We start from the raw sequence: 19669 nt of genomic DNA, 5'->3' as shown, positions 1-19669 counted from the left end.
GTTAACACTGCTGCCTCTCAGCGCCAGGGACCTGGGTTCAATTCCCGGATTGGTTCGCTGTCTGTCTGGAGGCTGCACACTCTCCCCACGTCTGTGTGGGTTTCCTCTAGATGCTCTGGTTTCCTCCCACAGTCCGAAAGATGTGTGGTTAGGTGCATTGACCATGCTAAGTTCTCCCTCAGTGTACCCAAACAGGCACCGGATTGTGGTGACTTGGGGGATTTTCACAGTAACTTCTGACACTAATTTGACTAATGTGACACTAAGCCAACTTGTGACATCAATAAATAAACTTAAAAACTTATCTGGTTCACTAATGTCCTTTAGGGGAGGAGATCTGTTTTCCTTATCTGATCTGGCTTACATGTGACGCCAGAGCCACAGCAATATGGTTGACTCTTAACTGCCTAGTGTCTTGCAAGCCACTCAGTTCAAGGGCAACTAGGGATGGGCAACAAATGCTGGCCTAGTCAACCATGACCACGAACCATGAATCAGTAAAAGAAAAATCCACAGTAGAATACGTTGTACTGGCAAGAACAGACTGGAAAAATACTGCTAGACATTTGCAATAAGTGATGCAAGGTTAACAGGTTATATTTACAGACATGTCTGTGAGATATGATGGAGCCAAATTGAGTCAGGGTTGATAGAATTAATTATCTTCGGTCTCCTTTAATTGCAAGAATCCAATGTGAAATTAGTTTGAAAATGTCACTGCATCAATATGCAAAACAAAAAATTGTGCATGTCAGCTAAATTTGGATACGTGTTCTTTGGCAATATTATTCTCGTAGATTTCAAAACTGAAGATTTCAGAGAGGTCACATGGAATTTTCTGACAGTGTGAGGATTTTAAACATCCTTTCTTTAAACCTTCCTATAAGATTACAATTACCAGCATTCTTGCAATTGTTCAGGTTAATGAAGAATTAATTTTTCCGGCAAAGCTGTTTGCAAAACATGAAGAAATACTTCTAGCTGAAAACGAATAGACTAAGCAGTGGAATGGTGAGAAATTTTAAATGAAAGATACTTGGAATGCGTGGTTGTAAATATGTACTGATCTGAGTTCACATTTGAAGGAGGTGCGAAATGTGGAATGAGAGATTTGCTGCGACTGTTGGTACTTTCCCAGTAGATCAGCAGTGATTCAGTTTAGTATGTCACTGGGGTTGACAAAATAAAACTATATTATGCTCCTAAGAGTTAGTGGGCACCAAAATCAGCTAACATAAAGGAACTGAAGTGCGTTTAAGCAATTACTCATAGAAAGGCCTTTAACTGGAGTTAGGCAGAGATGGGATATAGCTAAATACAGAAGTCTTTACATACAATGGATAAGTCAAAGGGTTTTCATTTCAGTTCACGAGTGCAAAAACAAGCTCTGCAATTCACAAGAAGAATATTTGCATAGAACATTCCTGTAAAACCTTGCTACTTGCCCAAGGATAGATGACAAACTACATCCAAGGATCACAAATCAATACAACATTATTAATATTTCAGATCCATTAGGTCAATGCAGTTGCCATTGAACAATTGCATTGTATCTTTTATTCAAAATTTACAAATCTGGGAGCTGAGTGTTGACTGGAAACAAATCATGAAATATTATCCTATAAAACACTCAGTAAAATGATTTAAACAACCCTAGTGCAGGTGAACAATGAAACCTTCTGTCTAAATCATTTCTGTCAAAGTTATGGTGATTGAAGAAGTTCCCATGTAAAGGGTTGAAGCATGTAAAGCACTGAACACTAGCTGTGAGCACACATTTGAAGAACATTCTGCTTCAGTCATTTGACAACATAAACACTCCGAATCGGTTCTCTTCTGCAATATGCTAAGATCTACATTAACTAATAAAAACCTACAACCCTCCGAGAACTCTATGCTGTCCGAGTTCTGCCCTCTCCTGTGTTCTGGATTTTCACTGTCCCACCACTGACACAGTGACTTCAACTGTGGGCTTCAGGTTCTGGAGCTCCCTCCACAAACCTCTCTCTACCTTCTCCTTTACATCTTAAAATCCATCACTTTGTCAAACCTTTGGTCACCTCTCCTAAAATCTCTGTAGTAATTTGCTTTTCTCCAGTGTTTAACTCACTGCCACTTGTCTTCCAGGAATGCTTACCCTGAGGAAGTACGATTTTCCTCTCCTTTTCCTCCAGCATCTGCAGTAATTTGTTTTCATCTTAAAATCTCCTTTGATGTCAAATTTAAATCCGATAACATTTCTATAAAGCTAAGGGTGCTTTATAAATATAAACTGTCAACGTAAAACAAACTCATACATTTATGAGAGTGTGCAACTGAATGATGCAATCCAGGAAGGTACCAGCTTATGGCCTTTTCATTATTTGCAACTGACGTAGCACTTGATTTGCTGCATGAAGTCTTGGAATTCTCCAGGATGGAAAACAGCAGGGTTGCTGCTTCTGAGAGATCCTGATACCCATAGAATTACAAGAAAGCAAGAAGTATGCGCCTTCAGGAATACAGGAGGGGGGAGAAAACTGGTGGGAAAGGAGGGAGGAGTGAAAATACTCTGCACTACGCAACAGGTTGTGGCACACAGTTTAAGATTAATTCACTTACTGTCATTTTATCTGTGGTGCAGCCAGTGGCACCACACCAACTGTTTGCAGTTGAAAGTTAGCCAATCAGGAAAAAAATTACCTATTTATCTTAGACAACTGCTGCCATAGGAGCAGTGCTGTCATCGTTATCATGGCCACTTGAGACTAAATTGGGGTGGCAGAGTGGACAGTACTGCTGCCTCACAGCGCTAGGGACCCAGATTCGATTCCCTGCTTGGGTCACTGTCTTTGTGGAGTTTGCACATTCTCCCTGTGTCTACTTGGGTTTCCTCCAGTTTCCTCCCACAGTCTGAAAGACGTGCTGGTTAGGTGGATTGGCCGCGCTAAATTCTCCCTTAGGATACCTGAACAGGTGCCGGAGTGTGACAACTAGGGATTTTCAGAGTAACTTCATTGCAGTGTTAATGTAAGCCTACACGTGACACCAATAAATAAACTCCTTAAATTTTAAATTGTGCTACACGTTGGAAATACACTGATGAACCTCCTACATACACATCAGATGAGGTAGGTTGGAGATCTTGCGCTTCTTATGTACTACTTGACTCAAATGCAACTGTGGCACCATAAGGACATGTCCAGATAACGACAAATGTTTCCTTACAAGTGGAGAGGGTGCTTCCCTCGAACCAATGACAGAATTTCACTGGTGAGGTTAAGATGAGGCAACTTGATAGGCAGGGGTGAGACGCACAAAAAAAAATTAGAAACCTTTTGTGGTTTGCAGAAATTCAATTGTACTGTTTCCAACAAATAGAGGATTGGTAACTTGCCATTTCAATTGTAAACCAAGCAGAGTGACATGATGAACTGTCCTGCTTTTCTAAATATTCATCAATAAAAAAAACAACCACTTCTCAGAGTCAGGTCCCTTCACTGACACGATTTGATGCAGTGAAAAATGTGTCAGAACCTTTACACACGTTTCATGCATGATTTGAATCGTAGGCAACACGATGGCACTGCTGCCTCACAGCGCCAGGGACCCGAGTTTGATTCCCAGCTTGGGTCACTGTCTGTATGGAGTCTGCACGTTCTCCCCGTGTCTGCGTGGACTGCTCTGATTTCCTCCCACAGTTCAAAGATGAGCTGGTTGGGTGGACTGGCCATGCTAAATTCTCTCTCAGTTCACCCGTAAAGGTGGAGGCTAGGGGGTTTTCACAGTAACTTCATTGCAGTGTTAATACAAGTCTACTTGTGACTAATAAATAAACTTTACTTTATCTCTTAAAATTTCTTTGTAAACCAGGTGCTGGAGCTCAGCACCTTGGAACGGGAAGTCATGTCTGTAGGATAGATTACTCAAATCCACTGTAGGAAGTAAATAGAACTGCATTATCGAAGGACCATTTGTTGCATCCTTTGTGATATTTTCTTAAGCTTTGCAACATCACTTTCCACATGATTATACAACTTCCAATCAACTTGAGCTACTGGTTCAGAAACAGGACAATTAAAGCACGACTTCAGGCACTTCCTCTCCAACTTCCAAGGAGCTTGTTTGGGTTTCTGCTACAATGCGCAATGTTACACAACAGTATGGAAATGAGACCACAGCATATTTTTCTGTCATTTTCTTTTGTTAAACAACCTGCTTCTATATTTTGTAAGAAAGCTGAATCAAACTCCGGTTTGGAGGCCAGATTTCATCATGTGTACAGCCTGAACAGGCCATCAACTAATCAGGTAAGAGTGGGGTAAAAAAAGACTTTCAGATCCTAATTTGATTCTTACATATCCATTAACCATAACAAGATAAAAGGTAGCTTATGGATTATTGTACCACTTCTTAATGCATTAACCAAGGCTCTGAAATATGCAGCAGAATTACCTGTGGGGCTCTGAGTTGCGGAGGGAGTGGAAGTTGCGCTGGTGGTGATGGTATCGCTGCAGCCTGTGCTTGTTGTGATGGTGCCACTAGAGGGTGGGGAAGGGGACGAAGCTGGTGAGGGACTCTGCTGGTTTATGTGCTGAGCCACTGCAAACCCTAGAAAGCAGTGAAAGAAAGAGGTTTTGTTTTACAAGCCAGACCTCTCGATAATTTCCAATTAAACAATTCAAGGTGTAAAGGTTCCTCCCATTTCCGGAGATCTTTAGTACTGCCGTCAACCCAACCATTTAGTCTACAGGACCCTATACACCCTGGACATTCTCTCTTCCATTTTCATCCATTGGGAAATCGGTACAGAAATCAGAGATCACACACCACCCGATTCAATAACAGCTTCTTCCCTGCTGCCATTAGACTTTTGAATGCACCTACCTTGCATTAAGTTGATCTTTCCCTATACCCTAGCTATGACTGTAACACTACATTCTGCACTCTCTCCTTTGCTTCTCTATGAACAGTATGTTTTATTTGTACAGTGCGCAAGAAACAATACTTCTCACTGTATGTTAATACACGTGACAATAATAAATCAAATCAAACCAATTTTTAGTGATTTCTGAGTAAAATTGCCAAGTCGAAGAAATTTTATAATGTATATATATATCGCCAATGAGTAAAATACAAAAAGACAACCTATTTCAGTGAATTTTGTGTAATCCATATCATTCAAGTATCATAGAATAGGATCATAGAATCCAAAGTGTAGGAGGCGACCATTTGGCCCATCGAGCCTGCACCAACAATTCATAAGAACGCAAGACACAGGAGCAGAATTTAGGCCACTCAACCCTTCAAGTCTGCATTTGAGTCTGTACTGAAACATGACAATGTGATGCAGCTTAACTGTTTATGCAGCTGGCCAAAGAGAGACCTCAGGAGCAGAGTTTGAGCACTGATATCAATTTTCAATGTAGCTTGACTAAAATGCTGACTCAACATATTAGGAAACGTGGGTGAGAATTCATGGACTTAGTTGGTCCTTTTCCAGGGCAAAAAGTTGGTTATAAACTGGTAATGGCATCTTGCTCTAATTCATGACTCGTAAAAACGAACAGATCTTTGCCTGGGCCATCTGCTCAGCTCTAAGTTTATTTACTAGGAGTACGAGGAGGATAAAATCCTACAAATAGTTCATTTCAACAACTTTTCAGAAGCCTGGGAATACTAACATTTCTCCAATTCCATTTGCAACGTTAGCTTACACTTCTATGATACATGACTACACAGAAACACATTGCAGAGCAAGAGGATTGAGTTTCAACTGCTTCTGAAGCAGTTGCGGAATTCAAAATTCCAGCATGATGGCACACTGGTTAACACTGCTGCCACACAGAGCCAGGGTCTGGGGTTGATTCCCGGCTTGGGTCACTGTCTGTGCAGAGTTTGCATGTTCTCCCCGTGTCTACACGGGTTTCCTCTGGAGCATCTACAGTCCAAAGACATGTTGGTTCGGTGAATTGGTCTTACTAAATTCGCCCTCAGTGTACCTGAGCAGGCGCCGGAGTATGGTGACTAGGGGATTTTCATAGTAACTTCATTGCAGTGTGAATGTAAGCCTACTTGTGACTAATGAATAAACTTAAATTTTACTTTACACGTGGAAGAGAATTTCAAAACATTGAAAAACAACAACTTTTTTTCTTGTATCAGCTATTTTAGATGGAACAGCCTGAGCCTGCATCAGCCCAACCTGCAGGAGGTGACCTTAAGAGAGATCTTATCAGGAAATCAAAATACGTTAGAATAATACTGAGACATCAAAAAGTTTTCCTTAAGGAGGTGGTAATGTCACGACAGCCAAATACGGTTTCCAATTTAATTCAAAGTTGATGAGTTAATACCAAATATGGCAAATCTAGACTTGAAAAAGCTAGCACATTTATAGATTAATTACGACAGACTCAAGATTTTAGATTAATTACGACAGACTCAAGATTTTAAATATGAATATCAGTCATCAACAAAGATAAAATGAATGTTGCTGAATTTGATTCTTTCAGAAATTGATTTACATGGTCACTTTGGACATGTAGGAAAGGGACAAGAACTTTTGTTTATATTGAGAGTGAACTTCTTTCAAGAAGTTACAAAGACTTTGTCTATGATAAGTGATTGAACATTAAATTTAAGGGAGGCTGTAGTGTAGTGGCATTATCACCGGACTAGTAATCCAGGGACCCAGTATAATGCTCTAGGGACCTGGGTTCAAATCCCACCAAGGCAAATGGTGAAATTTGAATTCAATTAAAATCTGGAATTAATGACCATGAAAACATTGTCGATTGTTGTAAAAACCCATCTAGTTATTAATGTCCTTTAGGGAAGGAAATCTGCTGTCCTTACCTGGTCTGGCCTGCATGTGACTCCAGACTCTCAGCAATGTGGTTGACTTGCAAATATCTTCTGAAAATGGAGGGCAGACAGGGATGGGCAATAAATGCTGGGCCCAGCCAGTGATGCTCACATCCCGTAAAAATGAATAAAAAAATTAATTTAGCATCCACATACACTAAGCTATGTGTGGGTCAGGTCAACGTGGAAGATTGTACACAAAAGGTGTTTGTTGTCCTGCGCTGTCGAGACAAGTTATTAATGCTTAGTACAGGCATGCAAATCACTCCCATGTCAAGAGGAATCTGATGAGGGATCATTGACCTGAAATGTTAAACGCATTTCTTTTCACAGATGCTGAGTATTTCCATCTTTTTCTGTTTTTAGTTCAGATGTCCACAGTATTTTGGCTATGGTCCCCGGGCATGGTCGAGGAAGCCCAGCCTCCCACCATTCCATCATCTGCCCATTAATAAAACATGTATTGAAGTGTAATTGAATCCAAAAATTAAAAAGCCCCACAGATAGGTCACTGAGGCTGAGCACAAGATGAACTAGGAAGCAGATGCATTGCCAGACCTGACTTTAGCTTTGCCTCTTTAAGGGTGAACTGTGTAGGCGTGAACTGTGTGCTCAGTACAGCGGGCTGGTGCCAGACCTAGAATAGATTTCAAATTCCACTGGCAGTTTTGAAACAATCCAAACTACCATCAGACCATCACTATCCAGGAACATTAGGGGCAGGGGCTTGGCTTAGAACATTATGGGAAACCTGAAATCCCGAATCGTGCATGCTTACTCAGAAGATTGCCCCAAGTTGCTGTCTTGACCATTGATGACCTGCTCATTCATAAATTTAGCTCAGTTAGCTTGATATAATAATGCTCACTTCAAAGGCACTTTGAAAATCCAATTTTCTGCCCAGTTACAAAAGCCTTTTAAATCCTTTCCTAACAGAATCAATGTTTTTAGAACATTGGAGCGAAAGGCTTTGGATTTTGTTGGAAAAACAAGCAGTCTTCCATGTGCTTTCTTAGTGGGAAGCCTGTAAAATGAGTTTAATTAATACTCTGAGGTACATTCTACCCCAGTTGCCTCAGCTCATTTTGAAGGGTCACATGGGTCCTATCCCATACATGGTAATGATCACAAGACTAAAATAGTTACGTCAGTTGGGAACTTGGATCGTGTTCACTTTCTCCTCCCACCATGAATGATGGGAGAGGGGAAAAAAAACAATTACATTATTTCTTGGGTGAACTACAAAAACTGCAACCATTCTTAAAAATTACTGCAATTGTCTGGAATATATAATATTTCACATTTCTGTAGATCTAAGATATAAGGATAAGGTGAAGACCAAGGGAGGCTAAATAAATAACTCTGAACTTTATTCATCCTGCCCAAAAAGCAAATGGTGCAGAGGGGATTAAGTGGAGGCTGATGGTGAAAAATCACAATAACTAGACAGAGTTAAAAATGTTTCAATGTGGGAGTTCACTTGTTTTGTTTCAGGCTCTTGTTTTATAAGTTAACTCCCTATCTCAATACTGTTTGTTAAGCACAGCATCTGTATCAAAGTAAACATCCAAAGATGTCAGAAATTTGAAATGAAAACAGAAAATGTTGCAAACACCCAACAGGTCAGTCAGCATTTGGAGAGAATGAGACAAGTTTTAGGAGTATAATCTTGCTTTGTTTTGTCTGTCCACAGATTCTGACTGACCAGCTGCACATTTCAAACACTTTCTAATTTAAATTAAGCGCAAACTGAATTGAAGAATAACATCAAAATGCACAGTACCTCAGTTTAACTCCTACTGTAGTCTACTCGCAATGTATGTATACGTACATAAATGCTGTCATCCTAATTATGATGAATAATGGCTGGCAATAGAAATTTCTTGTTGGAACCAATCTCATTTTAACAAAGTGTAGCCACAAAGCAATTAGATGTCATTTGTGTAAAACACAACCATTGGTCCCAATTGCCAAGCCAAATAGACACTGTTGAGCTATCAGAGAAAAATCATTAACACTAATTCTCACAGTGCTATCAGGGGACCAGTGAAAGTATATCAATCAATTTATTAAAAGTATGCCTCATTTCACCACATGGTTATATAGCCTTTGGAAATGATACCATTAATGTAAGGAGAAGTAACCTCGTTAAAGTCATTAATTAGGGATACAGTTACAATGGAGAGGATGTTAATAAAGCAAAGAATAAGTTTAAGCTTTGATCGGAGCTGCTTGATAGCAGCCTAAAGTTAATAAGTGTAGTTACAAATGTTTATTTTAAGATCTTATGAGTGGACACAGGTGCAAACATTTACAGAGAAATAACAGGATAAAACAGCAGGAAAGTCTAATAAAATGATTTACATCTCTGATAACACTGCTGTATATCAAAGGCATTTTAGGCATAGTATCAGTGATCCATTGAACCAGGTGAGTTTATATCTGTTTGCAACAGTGTTGTTCCGAGTTCCTTTGCAACTTGGACACTGTGCACACACAGGTTTGTACTTCAAATGTTCATGAGCATTAACATAGATATGGCAAAGTAACTTACAGAGCTGTGTTTGGGACGTGCCGTTAGCATGTCATAGTATACTGGCACCTGAATCAGGCACTTGTTTCTATGGTTGACCAGAGGTGGTGTTATATGGATGGCACGGTGGCACAGTGGTTAACATTGCTGCCTCACAGCGTCAGGGACCCGGGTTCAATTCTGGCCTCGGGTCACTGTCTGTGTGGAGTCTGCTCATTCTCCCCATGCCTGTGTGAGTTTCGTCCGGGTGTTCTGCTTTCCTCCCACAGTCCAAAGACGTGCAGGATAAGTTGATTGGCCACGATAAATTGTCCATTACTGTTAGGGGGATTAGCAGAGTAAAAATGAGGGAATAAGGCCTGGGTGGGATTGGGTCAGTGGGCTGAATGACCTCCTTCTGCACTTTAGGGATTCTATAATTCTTTAAGTGATGGCATTGGTACTGTCCAGATTAACTAGGATGAATAACAATGCTGAAAGAAACACTGTCTGGATTAGCCAGTACGAATAACAATGCTAAACACTTGAGATGTTTTACAGGTTAGATAACTAAAAGCAAATTTGATTATTCAGCAGAATCTGTGGTAGCACTTGTTTGATAATGGCTATATTAATCTTAGTTGCCCTTTAGTACCACAAAACTGCTCTTATTCATTCACTAGCCTGGACAAAAACTAATTGCTGGAGAGCTCCACTCCCTGGAACTTTCTCCTTAAATCCTTTTGAGATGTATATTTATCAACCAACCTGATTTATCCGCTGATCACTGCCCAGTGTTTCTTTCTTTTCAGCTTGGGAGACTTTACTATGCTAATGACACCTCAGAAATTTAAGTTGCATGACAAATCTAATATGCTTCTGTCCTACACACTTAGAATCCTACAGTGTAGAAGGAGGCCATTTGGCCCATTGAGTCTGCACCAACTACAATCCCATCCTGGCCCTATTCCCATAACTCCTCATATTTACCTTGCTAATCCCGGACAGCAGGGTTAATTTAGCATGGCCAATCAACCTAACCTGCATATCTTTGGACGCAACATCGCAACTAAAATAAAATGATACTTCTGTTAAAAACAGTACTTGATCTGGTGAATTGTGATTTAAAAAGATAGCCAAGGAGCAAAACTAAGGACTGAAGTTGAAAATCATGCGCACATCAATTATTTAAGCAAAATTATACTGGTTTATACTAGCCTGAGAATGAGGAACCCTTTTTGTAAGTTAAACAGCTGGCACAGTGGTCGGCACTGCTGCTTCACAGCACCAGGCACCCATGTTCAATTCCAGTCTTGGGTCACTGTGTGGAGTCTGCACGTGTCTGTGTGGGTTTCCTCCAGGTGCTCCGGTTTCCTCCCGCAGTCCGAAAGACACACTGGTTAGATTGATTGGCCATGCTAAAATTACCCCTTAGCGTCAAGTTAAGTTTAAGTTTATTTATTAGTGTCACAAGTAGACTTACATTAACACTGCAATGAGGTTACTGTGAAAATCCTCTAGTTGCCACACTCCGCCACCTATTCAGGTACAATGCGGGAGAATTTAGCATGGCCAATGCACCTAACCAGCACGTCTTTTGGACTGGTGTCAGCGATCGGGGGAATTAGTAGGGTAAATACGTAAAGTTATGGGAATAGGGCCTAGGTGGGACTGTTGTCAGTGCAGGCTCGATGGGCTGAATGGCCTCCTTCTGTACTGTAAGAATGTTATAATTTTGATGATTCACATTCATGACAAGGAAAGCAATTTGATTATGGGCCCACTTTAACAGGCTTCTTTCCCAATTCGCCTGTCTCACTTTCTTTGTCCATACAGACATAAGATATTTTGGTCGTAATGGTTCCTTGGCTATGGGAGAGAGAAACGGTCCATTCCATTTGTGCCCGTCACTCCTGCTTTTTTGCCCCTCTCCCTAATCTTTATTAAACATCCCAGGCATTTGTAAACGACAAAGAAAAAAAAGTGGTGGCTGAAAGAACTAAACATGCACAGAGTGTTTTTTTTGGGTGTTCCAATGCTATGTAATCTACCTCTCAATGCAAACGGGGAATTCCGTAGCATTACATTTTCTCCAGTTAGCTGTGATTGCTTCACAAGCTTTTTAAAAACTTGGCTAAGGAAGAAGGGGAATTTGATGACAGTAGGTTAAGGCCAAACAGTCAAAGATATGGGGCGAATAACCAGAGGAAGATAATTATGGAGTCCTACAGTGCAGGAAGCGGCCATTCGGCCCATCAAGTCTGCACAGACCACAATCCCCTCCAGGCCTTATCCCAATACCCACGCATTTACCCTAGCTAGCCCCCTGACAGTAAGGGGTAATTTAGAATGGCCAATCAACCTAACTCGCACATCTTTGGAGAGTGAGAGGAAACCCACACAGACATGGGGAGAACATGCAAACTCCACGCAGTGACCCAAGCCAGGAATCGAACACAGGTCCCTGGCACTGTGAGGCAGCAGTGCTAACCACTGTGCCGCCCCAACAGCTCTCAACCAGAGAGAGAGCTTTTTCTGTGCAGAGAATTGCCAGGATCTGGAAAGCTCTGCCTGAAAAGATGGTGGAAGTGGATTTCACAAATAATTGGCAGAGGGCATTTAATCATGCAGGAGGGGGGTAGGTGGAGATTACAAGTCTGTGAGGAGAAGGTCCTTGAACAACTGTCCCACCCCGCTGCCAACTGAGGCCCTTAATGCCCACTTAAAGGCCTCATTTCTTATTAATCCAGTAGTTGGTGGGGTATTCATCAAGTTAAGAAACATGGAAAGCAAATTCCTGAGGATTGCTTGTGGACTGTCAGTGTGCGGATTGGCAGGGGAGGAAGGGATATATGTTGTCCATGTTCAAAGCTACTCAGTACCCAATTGGAGAACCAGCTTGGGGGACTTTTGGGGGGGAGGGGGGGTGCCTACAGATGTGGAAGGTCTACCACTGTCCAGTTAAATTCCTAAGTGACACCTTCCCTTTCCCTAAAAGGGCTCTTGTCAGCTCAACAGCTGTCAAGCGAGACCCCTGCCCCCTCCAATACTACCCTGCATGTAATTTCAGAGGTGGAACTTGACACGGCAATGGAAAACCAGCCGCTGCATGCGGAGCTGTTCAAACAGCAATGGTGCTTCCAGGAAAGTGTGCAGCCCCCGTATGGCTCCATGCTTTTGGACAAGATAAACTGATGGCTTTATCCCAATGGCACAATTGTTCTTGCGAATTTGAGAGTAGCATTTCCTGGAAATTTGGCTTGATAATAAATAGGGTGCAGCATTTCAAAGGTTTGTGTGTTGACATTCTTGAACAATAAAACCACTTCAAGTTAACGATTTTATCTAGGAACAGAGACCAATAGGATTACACAGCACCGTCATGCTGAATATGGCTCTAGATAAGATCATGAATGCTGTTCATCTTGTATACAAAATTCAGGAGATAGTAATGATTATATTTATTTTCTATTGGTAGCAAGTTTATTCCTTAAAAATAGGCAGCACTGAAGACTTCCCCTTTAACATCTGACAATGATTCTTTCAAGTCTTGTGTGCAATGTCTGGATTTACGCACACTTATTTGAACTGTTAACATTTATTTTGATATCTTTTGCTTATATATATATATATATTACAGTCTAATATCAGTGCCTCACTAAAACTAGCAGATAGCAATTCTTGGAACTACCGCACTTTAATTCTGAGGAATTTTTTAAAAAGCTCATGAAAATAAATCCCGCAAGTTACACCCTAGCACAGGACATTAAAGAATTCCCCAATCAGCAATGTCTCCTCCATAACAGATCTATTTCTAACGCTTTGACTACATTTTCAGCTCAGTGGCAATTCCCCATTCCATTGCTTTCTAACTTTTATTTTCATTCATGATCACAAAGGGCAACATTTGCAATTATTTATAACTTCCACATACCGAAGAGTACCTGTGGGTTACAATCCTTGCTTTATGAAATTCTGCACATTAAACTGGGAGGGGCAACAGATTAATGAAGAATTAGCCAGATACTATGCTAGGGAGCTGTGAGTACAACTAATTCATTCAACAAGCTAGCACAGGTGTGAAAGCAAATTACTGCAGATGCTGGAATCTGAAACCAAAGGAGAAAATGCTGGGAAATCTCAGCGGGTCTGGCAGCATCTGTAAGGAGACAAAAGAGCTGATGTTTCAAATCCAGATGACTCTTTGTCAAAACTCAGAGGGTCCTTGACAAAGCATCATCTGGACTTGAAACGTCAGCTCTTTTCTCTCCTTAAAGATGTTACCAAACCTGCTGAGATTTTTTAGCATTTTTTCTTTGGGCACAGGTATGAAGGTGTGAATGGCATCCTTCTCTGCTATACGGTTTATTTGTTCAAACAAAAAAAAGGGACTGACTGTCTCTATGGTTTCCAGAGCTATGATGACACTCCTTCTCGGCTCCTGTTCGTCCTCCACACCAAGTACCAAGAAATCAGAGTGTGATCTCATTTCCAGTAAACATGCACAAACAAATTCTAACAGTTCCCTCTCAAAATCCATCCCTCAGCTGCAGATGGTAGTTTCATAGGGACAAGATAAGCACATCACGTATCTGCACAGCAACTCACCAAGGCTTTCGACAGCACCTTCCAAATCCGCAACCTCCATTACCTAGGAGAAGGGCGGCAAATGTAGGGGAACACTGCCAACTGCAGGTTTCCCTCCAAACCACTCACCATTCTGACATGGAAATATACCCCTGTTCCTTCACTGTCGCTAGGTCAAAATCCTGGAACTCGGTAGCAGCGCTGTGGTGTACATATACCTCAGGGATGGCAGCGACTCAAGAAAGCAGGTCAAAACCACTTTCTCAAGAGCAGTTCGGAAGGGGCAGTAAATGCTGGCCTAGCCAATGATGACCACTTTTGGCTTTGATATTAACAATGAAAATGAAATAATGTTGTCCTCGGTTTCTTGATTGCAGACTCCATGTGGAGGCAACTTAATTTTCTTTTCATTCATGGGACACGGGCAGCACTGGCTAGGCCAGCATTTATTGCCCATCCCTAGCTGCCCTTGAGAATGTGGTAGAGAGCTGTCTTCTTGAAATGCTGTAGTGCAACTGAATGACTTGCCAAGGCAATTGAGAGTCAACCACATTGCTGTGGCCTGGAGTCACATGTTGCCCAGACTAGGCAAGGACGGCAGATTTCCTTCCATAAAGGACATTAGTGAACAAGATGGGTTTTTCCGACAAGCATTTCCTGGTCATCAGCTGATTCTTAATACTGTTTTTTTTTTGATTGAATTCAAATTCCACCATCTGCCATGGCGGGATTTGAACCTGGGTCCCCAGAACATTAGCTGAGTTTCTCGATTAACAGACCATTGATAATACCATTAGGCCTCCCCACTGATAGCACAGTGGTCCAATCTGTGCCTCCTGGGAGCGCTCTTTGTGAGGTATTTGCATTGTCTCCTCAGTCTGAGTGCCTTTGGTCTCTTGAAGGTACGTGTTGTCCCAATTTCCTTCTGCCTGTGACTATGAACTCCCTACTTGGTGGTTTTCCCAGAGTACATGCTTCCCCAACCAAGAGGGCTGCTCAGAGCCCTAGCAGCATTCATCATCAATGATGTACAATATTGTTGCTGCTGCATACATGAAAGAGATGGAAATGTTCACCTCATGATAATGGCATGCTCTCAATCAGAAAGCTCATTGTGTGAGGAACAGTGGTCATAAGCACACAATTTACCAGTCAGCCTGATGCAGCACCAACATGGTGCAATCCTGTGTCATGTTGCCTATGTTAAGTTTTTTTTTACACAAACCACATCTTTTATTCTTCATGACTAGTTTATTACTTTCTCAAAGAGACAGTTTATAATCAGTTTTGGATTACTGGCTTTCTAACAAAAAATCCTCAGTTTAAAAGTTCAACGCATGTTCCCAATATTCATTGCAACCAAAATCTGAGTTGACAACGTTTAGAACTTTGTCTGTCAATATATCGAATGGGGAATGGAACATAGTGGAGACAAACTACGGAGTGCAGTGCCAATCGTTATCCTGATTTTCATCATAGTTTTCTGATCTTTGAGTCAGAACATTGAAGGTTTAAGCTCCACTGCAATCTCCTGGCATTTCAATATAGTAATGAGGGAGTGCTACACTGATGGAAGCAGTGTGTTTCAGGCAAGACATTAAACTAAAGACCTGTCTGATTGCCCAGGGACAAAGTATTATTGTGGCGTCCAAGAAAAATGCTGGGAACTTGTCAACTGTTTATTGTTACAAATGCACAATCATGTTCAATTTTTCACAAAGCTATTTTGCAATATTGCACTTATTCCCACAAAGAGCATCCAAAATAATCCTACTCCTTCAATAAAGCTGGTACAAAAACAGGTCCGGTTAAGTTAAAAGAAAGCAGCAGAGAAACAGGTGCTAATTTAAGGAGCTGTGGGCAGCAGACGGTCATTGAGGCAAAGGTGCCCTTTAGAGCAATTCTGCTCAACACAGCCATAGATCTGTAATATTAGCTCATAAGCTGGTGTTCGAGTGTACTCAGGAGTCCAGAGAGAAGAAATCTTGGATGGTGAGATCGAAGCCCTGAGGTGGGCATTTTCTAAAGCCATTCAGGTGGGAGTGATTTTTGGAGAGAATTCCAAATAGAGATCTTTGAGGGTGGATTCGGAAATATTCGTCAGAGCAACAGAATTTCAGTGAGATTGGTCGACTCTCAGTGGGACAAATGGCTGGGCAGCTTGCTGAGAAATCCATGGAATCAGTTTTGGTTGAGTCTGTCATTTATTCCATCGTGGGGTGTGTCTGACTACGATCTGTCAGTTAATTCACATGTGCTTCACACTTACCTAATTAGTACAAGACGCATATTGTAAATTATTGTAGTTTTCTAAACTTACATAGTAAAGTCTGTTTTTGTTGTTCAAAACTGGTGGAATCCTGTGGCTTTATTGCACAAGCAGGTGTTTTGAATCTCAACCTTTATCTGCTTTCTAAGATTGTATCACAGCAAAAAAAAAGGAAGCTACTTAGTTCACTGTGTCTGTGCTGACTCTTTGAAAGAATTAATTTAATTCCACTCCCCTGCCTATTTCCCCAAAACGCTGCAGTATTATTTGTTGCTCATGGTACAGCCTTCTACACATTGGATAGGTAAGAATTACATGACTGCTTTGTTCAAAGCTTCCATTCAGTACACCAAAATGAACTCAACTTCCCTGTTGTTTGTTACTTTTGTTCTCCACCCACCCTCATTGGATGAATGCCAACATTTTCAATGCAGGCAGGCAGGGAGAAATAGATCGAATTTAGGAGAGAACCATTTTTGGTGGCTTTGCATCTTGGGCATCAGCCTGCTGTTTTTATGAAGTGCAGTGGCACCTACTCTCCTCAACATGGTTTTGCTCTGCACTCCCCGCTCTCCTCACTGAAGACTCGTTCTGTATTCCCCGCTCTCCTCACTGAAGACTCGCTCTGTATTCCCTGCTCTCCTCAGTGAAGACTCGCTTTTTATCTCTCGCTCTCCTCACTGAAAACTCGCTCTGAGGAGAAGGAATTTCTTCAGCCAGAGAGTGGTGAATCTGTGGAACTCTTTGCTGCAGAAGGTTGTGGAGGCCAGGTCATTGAGTGCCTTTAAGATAGGTTCTTGATCAATAAGGGGATTAGGCACTATGGGGGGGATGAGAAAAATATCAGCTATGATTGAATGGTGGAGCAGACTCGATTGGCCAAGTGGCCTAATTCCGTTCCTATGTCTTATTGTCTTAATTCCCCGCTCTCCTCACTGAAGTCTCTTTTTTTTTTACAACCCTTCCCCCATTCTCACGTCAGCCTTTACCCACCACCTGCATTCCATTTAAATGCCATCAACCTACTTCTTCTTGCGCTGGTATATTTCATTTTTCCTTGCCTTTATTCTAATCTTTTTAAAGAAGCTGCTTATTATTAAATTAAGCCAGTTAATATGAATGGTAATCTGTCACAACTGATTTTCAGCTTATTTTCTTTTTCAGATTTCCAGCTTTTCGCAATTAGCAATTATGTTTTTGTGACCAGAGCATGGGTTAGTACGTGTTTCGTATGAAGACATTAATCAATTCCTTACATTTAATTCATAGTTGGCTCACTAGGAACGTGACCTTCCTCAATGGTACCTTGTATTTATGGAGCACTTTTAGCACAGTAAAAAAACTTCACAGGTATGTCAAACAAAATTGGAGACTGAGCCACATAGGGATATTAAGTCAGGCGATCAAAAGCTTTGTCAATGAGGTAGGTGCTTATGCAGCTTCAGAGAAGGAAGATTGAAAGGCAGAGAAGTTGAGAGAGAGGGAATTCCTGAGCTTAGGTTTTTGGCAGCTGAAGTCAATGCTGCCAATGGTGAATTAAATTCAGGGACTCGGAAGCAGAATGGAGATATCTTGGGAGGTGGTTGTGAAGCAGGGGAAGATGAGAGAGAGAGGGATTTCAAAACAAGGTTCTGAATTGAGACAACTATCCAGAAATCAATTTAGTAGGGTGCTGGATGAACAGAATTTGGCCAGTTAGGACATGAATGGCAGAGTTTTGGATGACCCCAAGTTCATGGAGGGAATAAGACCATGAGTGTGGTGGAATAGTGGTAACAATGGCATAGATGAGGGCATCAGCAGCTGGTGAGCAGAGGCAGGGCAGAGCCTGGCTAGGTTATGGGGGTGGATGTGATCAATTTTGATGATAATGCAGGTAATGACTGAAAGATCATTCTGGGGTCAAATAAAACTCCAAGGCTGTGAACAGGCTAGTTCAGTCTCAAGACGATTACCAGGCAGTGACTAGGGAGCCGGGTTTGAGGTGGAGACCAAAGACAATGACTTCAGCCTTCCTAGTATTTAATTTCTGCTCATTCAATGTGGGATGTCAGAGAAATTAGAGTAGTGTGTGCAGTTCTGGAATCCACACTGTAGGCAGCAGTGCTAACCACTGTGCCACCATGCTATGTCAAAGGCTGCAAACAAGGCAAGAAAGCAGAGGAGGAAAAGCAACTTTGTCACAGTTGTATTGGATTGTACTTGCGATTTTGAATCGAGTTGTTTTAGTGCCATGGTGGAGGCAGAAACCTGATCAGAAGCAATCAACAATTGAGTTCTAGGAAAGGTAGATATGGATTTGAGAGGACACAACACACCCGAGGACTCTGGAGAGATAAAGGAGATTGAAGGTGGCTGACAGTTTGTAAGAACGGAGGGTGGGGTGGTATCAAGGTTGGTTTTCTTGAAGAGCAATATGATGATGGCAGATTTGAAGGGGAGGTCAGTGCCAGTGCCAGAAGGGAGAATGTCAATGACGTTATCAGTTTAGATGGAAGCCAGGAAGGGGAAACTAAGTGGTCAGGAATAGGGGGAGGGGAGAAGTAAATGGGCCTCAGGGCAGCATGTGAAGAGGCAGGAAAAAAAACTAGAGAGTGATGCGAGTTTAGGGTTAGGGCAGGGGAAAGCTCAGGAGAAAGTTTTACAGATCGGCTGAACAGGGACAGAACATAAGAACCTCGGAGCAGGAGTAGGCCATCTGGCCCCTCGAGCCTGCTCCACCATTCAATAAGATCATGGCTGATCTTTTCGTGGACTCAGCTCCATTTACCCGCCCTCTCACCATAACCCTTCATTCTTTTATTCTTCAAAAATGTATCTATCCTCTTTAAAAAAACATTCAATGAGGTAGCCTCAACTGCTTCACTGGGCAGGGTATTCCACAGAAGCAGCAGAGGTAGCTGATCATATAGTGTCGATCTTAGTGAAACAGAACACCACAAACTCACCATGCTTGCTAGAGATGAAGGTGTTGGAAACAGGAAACAGGTGTTTAGGAAGATAGTTTCGAGTGGAAAAAAGTACTTGAATTTAAATTCTAGCTTTTCATCTTTATCTTGGCTCCAAAAACAGTTTTGCATTTTCAGTGCGACTCAATCATGACTTTCAATCATGCCTGCGTCTCCTCCCTGCCATTTAATCATTTCTTCAACTGGGTTAGCTAGGGTAAATACAAGCGATTAGGGGGCAGGGTTGGCTGGGATTGTTGTCGGTGCAGACTTGATGCGCTGAATAGTCTCCTTCCGCACTGTGGGGATTCTACCGTTCAATAGGTCCTCCCTCAATTTTCCCACAAGTATTGCGTCACTCCTCCATTCTAACTTTTACTTCACTCTGACTTTCTTGCCTTCTTTCAACCTTTCCCCTACAGTAATTTATTTTCTTGTAAATCATGGCACATCCTATTCCCACCACATTATCTCACTTCCTCTGCTCAGTACTTTTCCTCCCAATCT

At 41.7% G+C, this 19669-nt stretch overlaps 1 protein-coding gene across 1 annotated transcript in view; it reads right to left on the bottom strand.

Moving 5' to 3' along the window:
* Window positions 1–19669, bottom strand: part of clec16a (C-type lectin domain containing 16A) — a 246720-nt gene that overhangs the window by 20029 nt on the left and 207022 nt on the right. Inside the window, exon 23 of the mRNA XM_080206958.1 lies at window positions 4435–4590. Coding sequence (XP_080063084.1) covers window positions 4435–4590 — 156 coding nt within the window. The remainder of the gene's footprint in view (window positions 1–4434; window positions 4591–19669) is intronic.

Source organism: Carcharhinus amblyrhynchos, chromosome 18, assembly GCF_965287045.1.
Source record: "Carcharhinus amblyrhynchos chromosome 18, sCarAmb.v2.hapA, whole genome shotgun sequence".
Classification (NCBI taxonomy): domain Eukaryota; kingdom Metazoa; phylum Chordata; class Chondrichthyes; order Carcharhiniformes; family Carcharhinidae; genus Carcharhinus; species Carcharhinus amblyrhynchos.
This window is presented reverse-complemented; position numbering and strand designations above follow the sequence as displayed.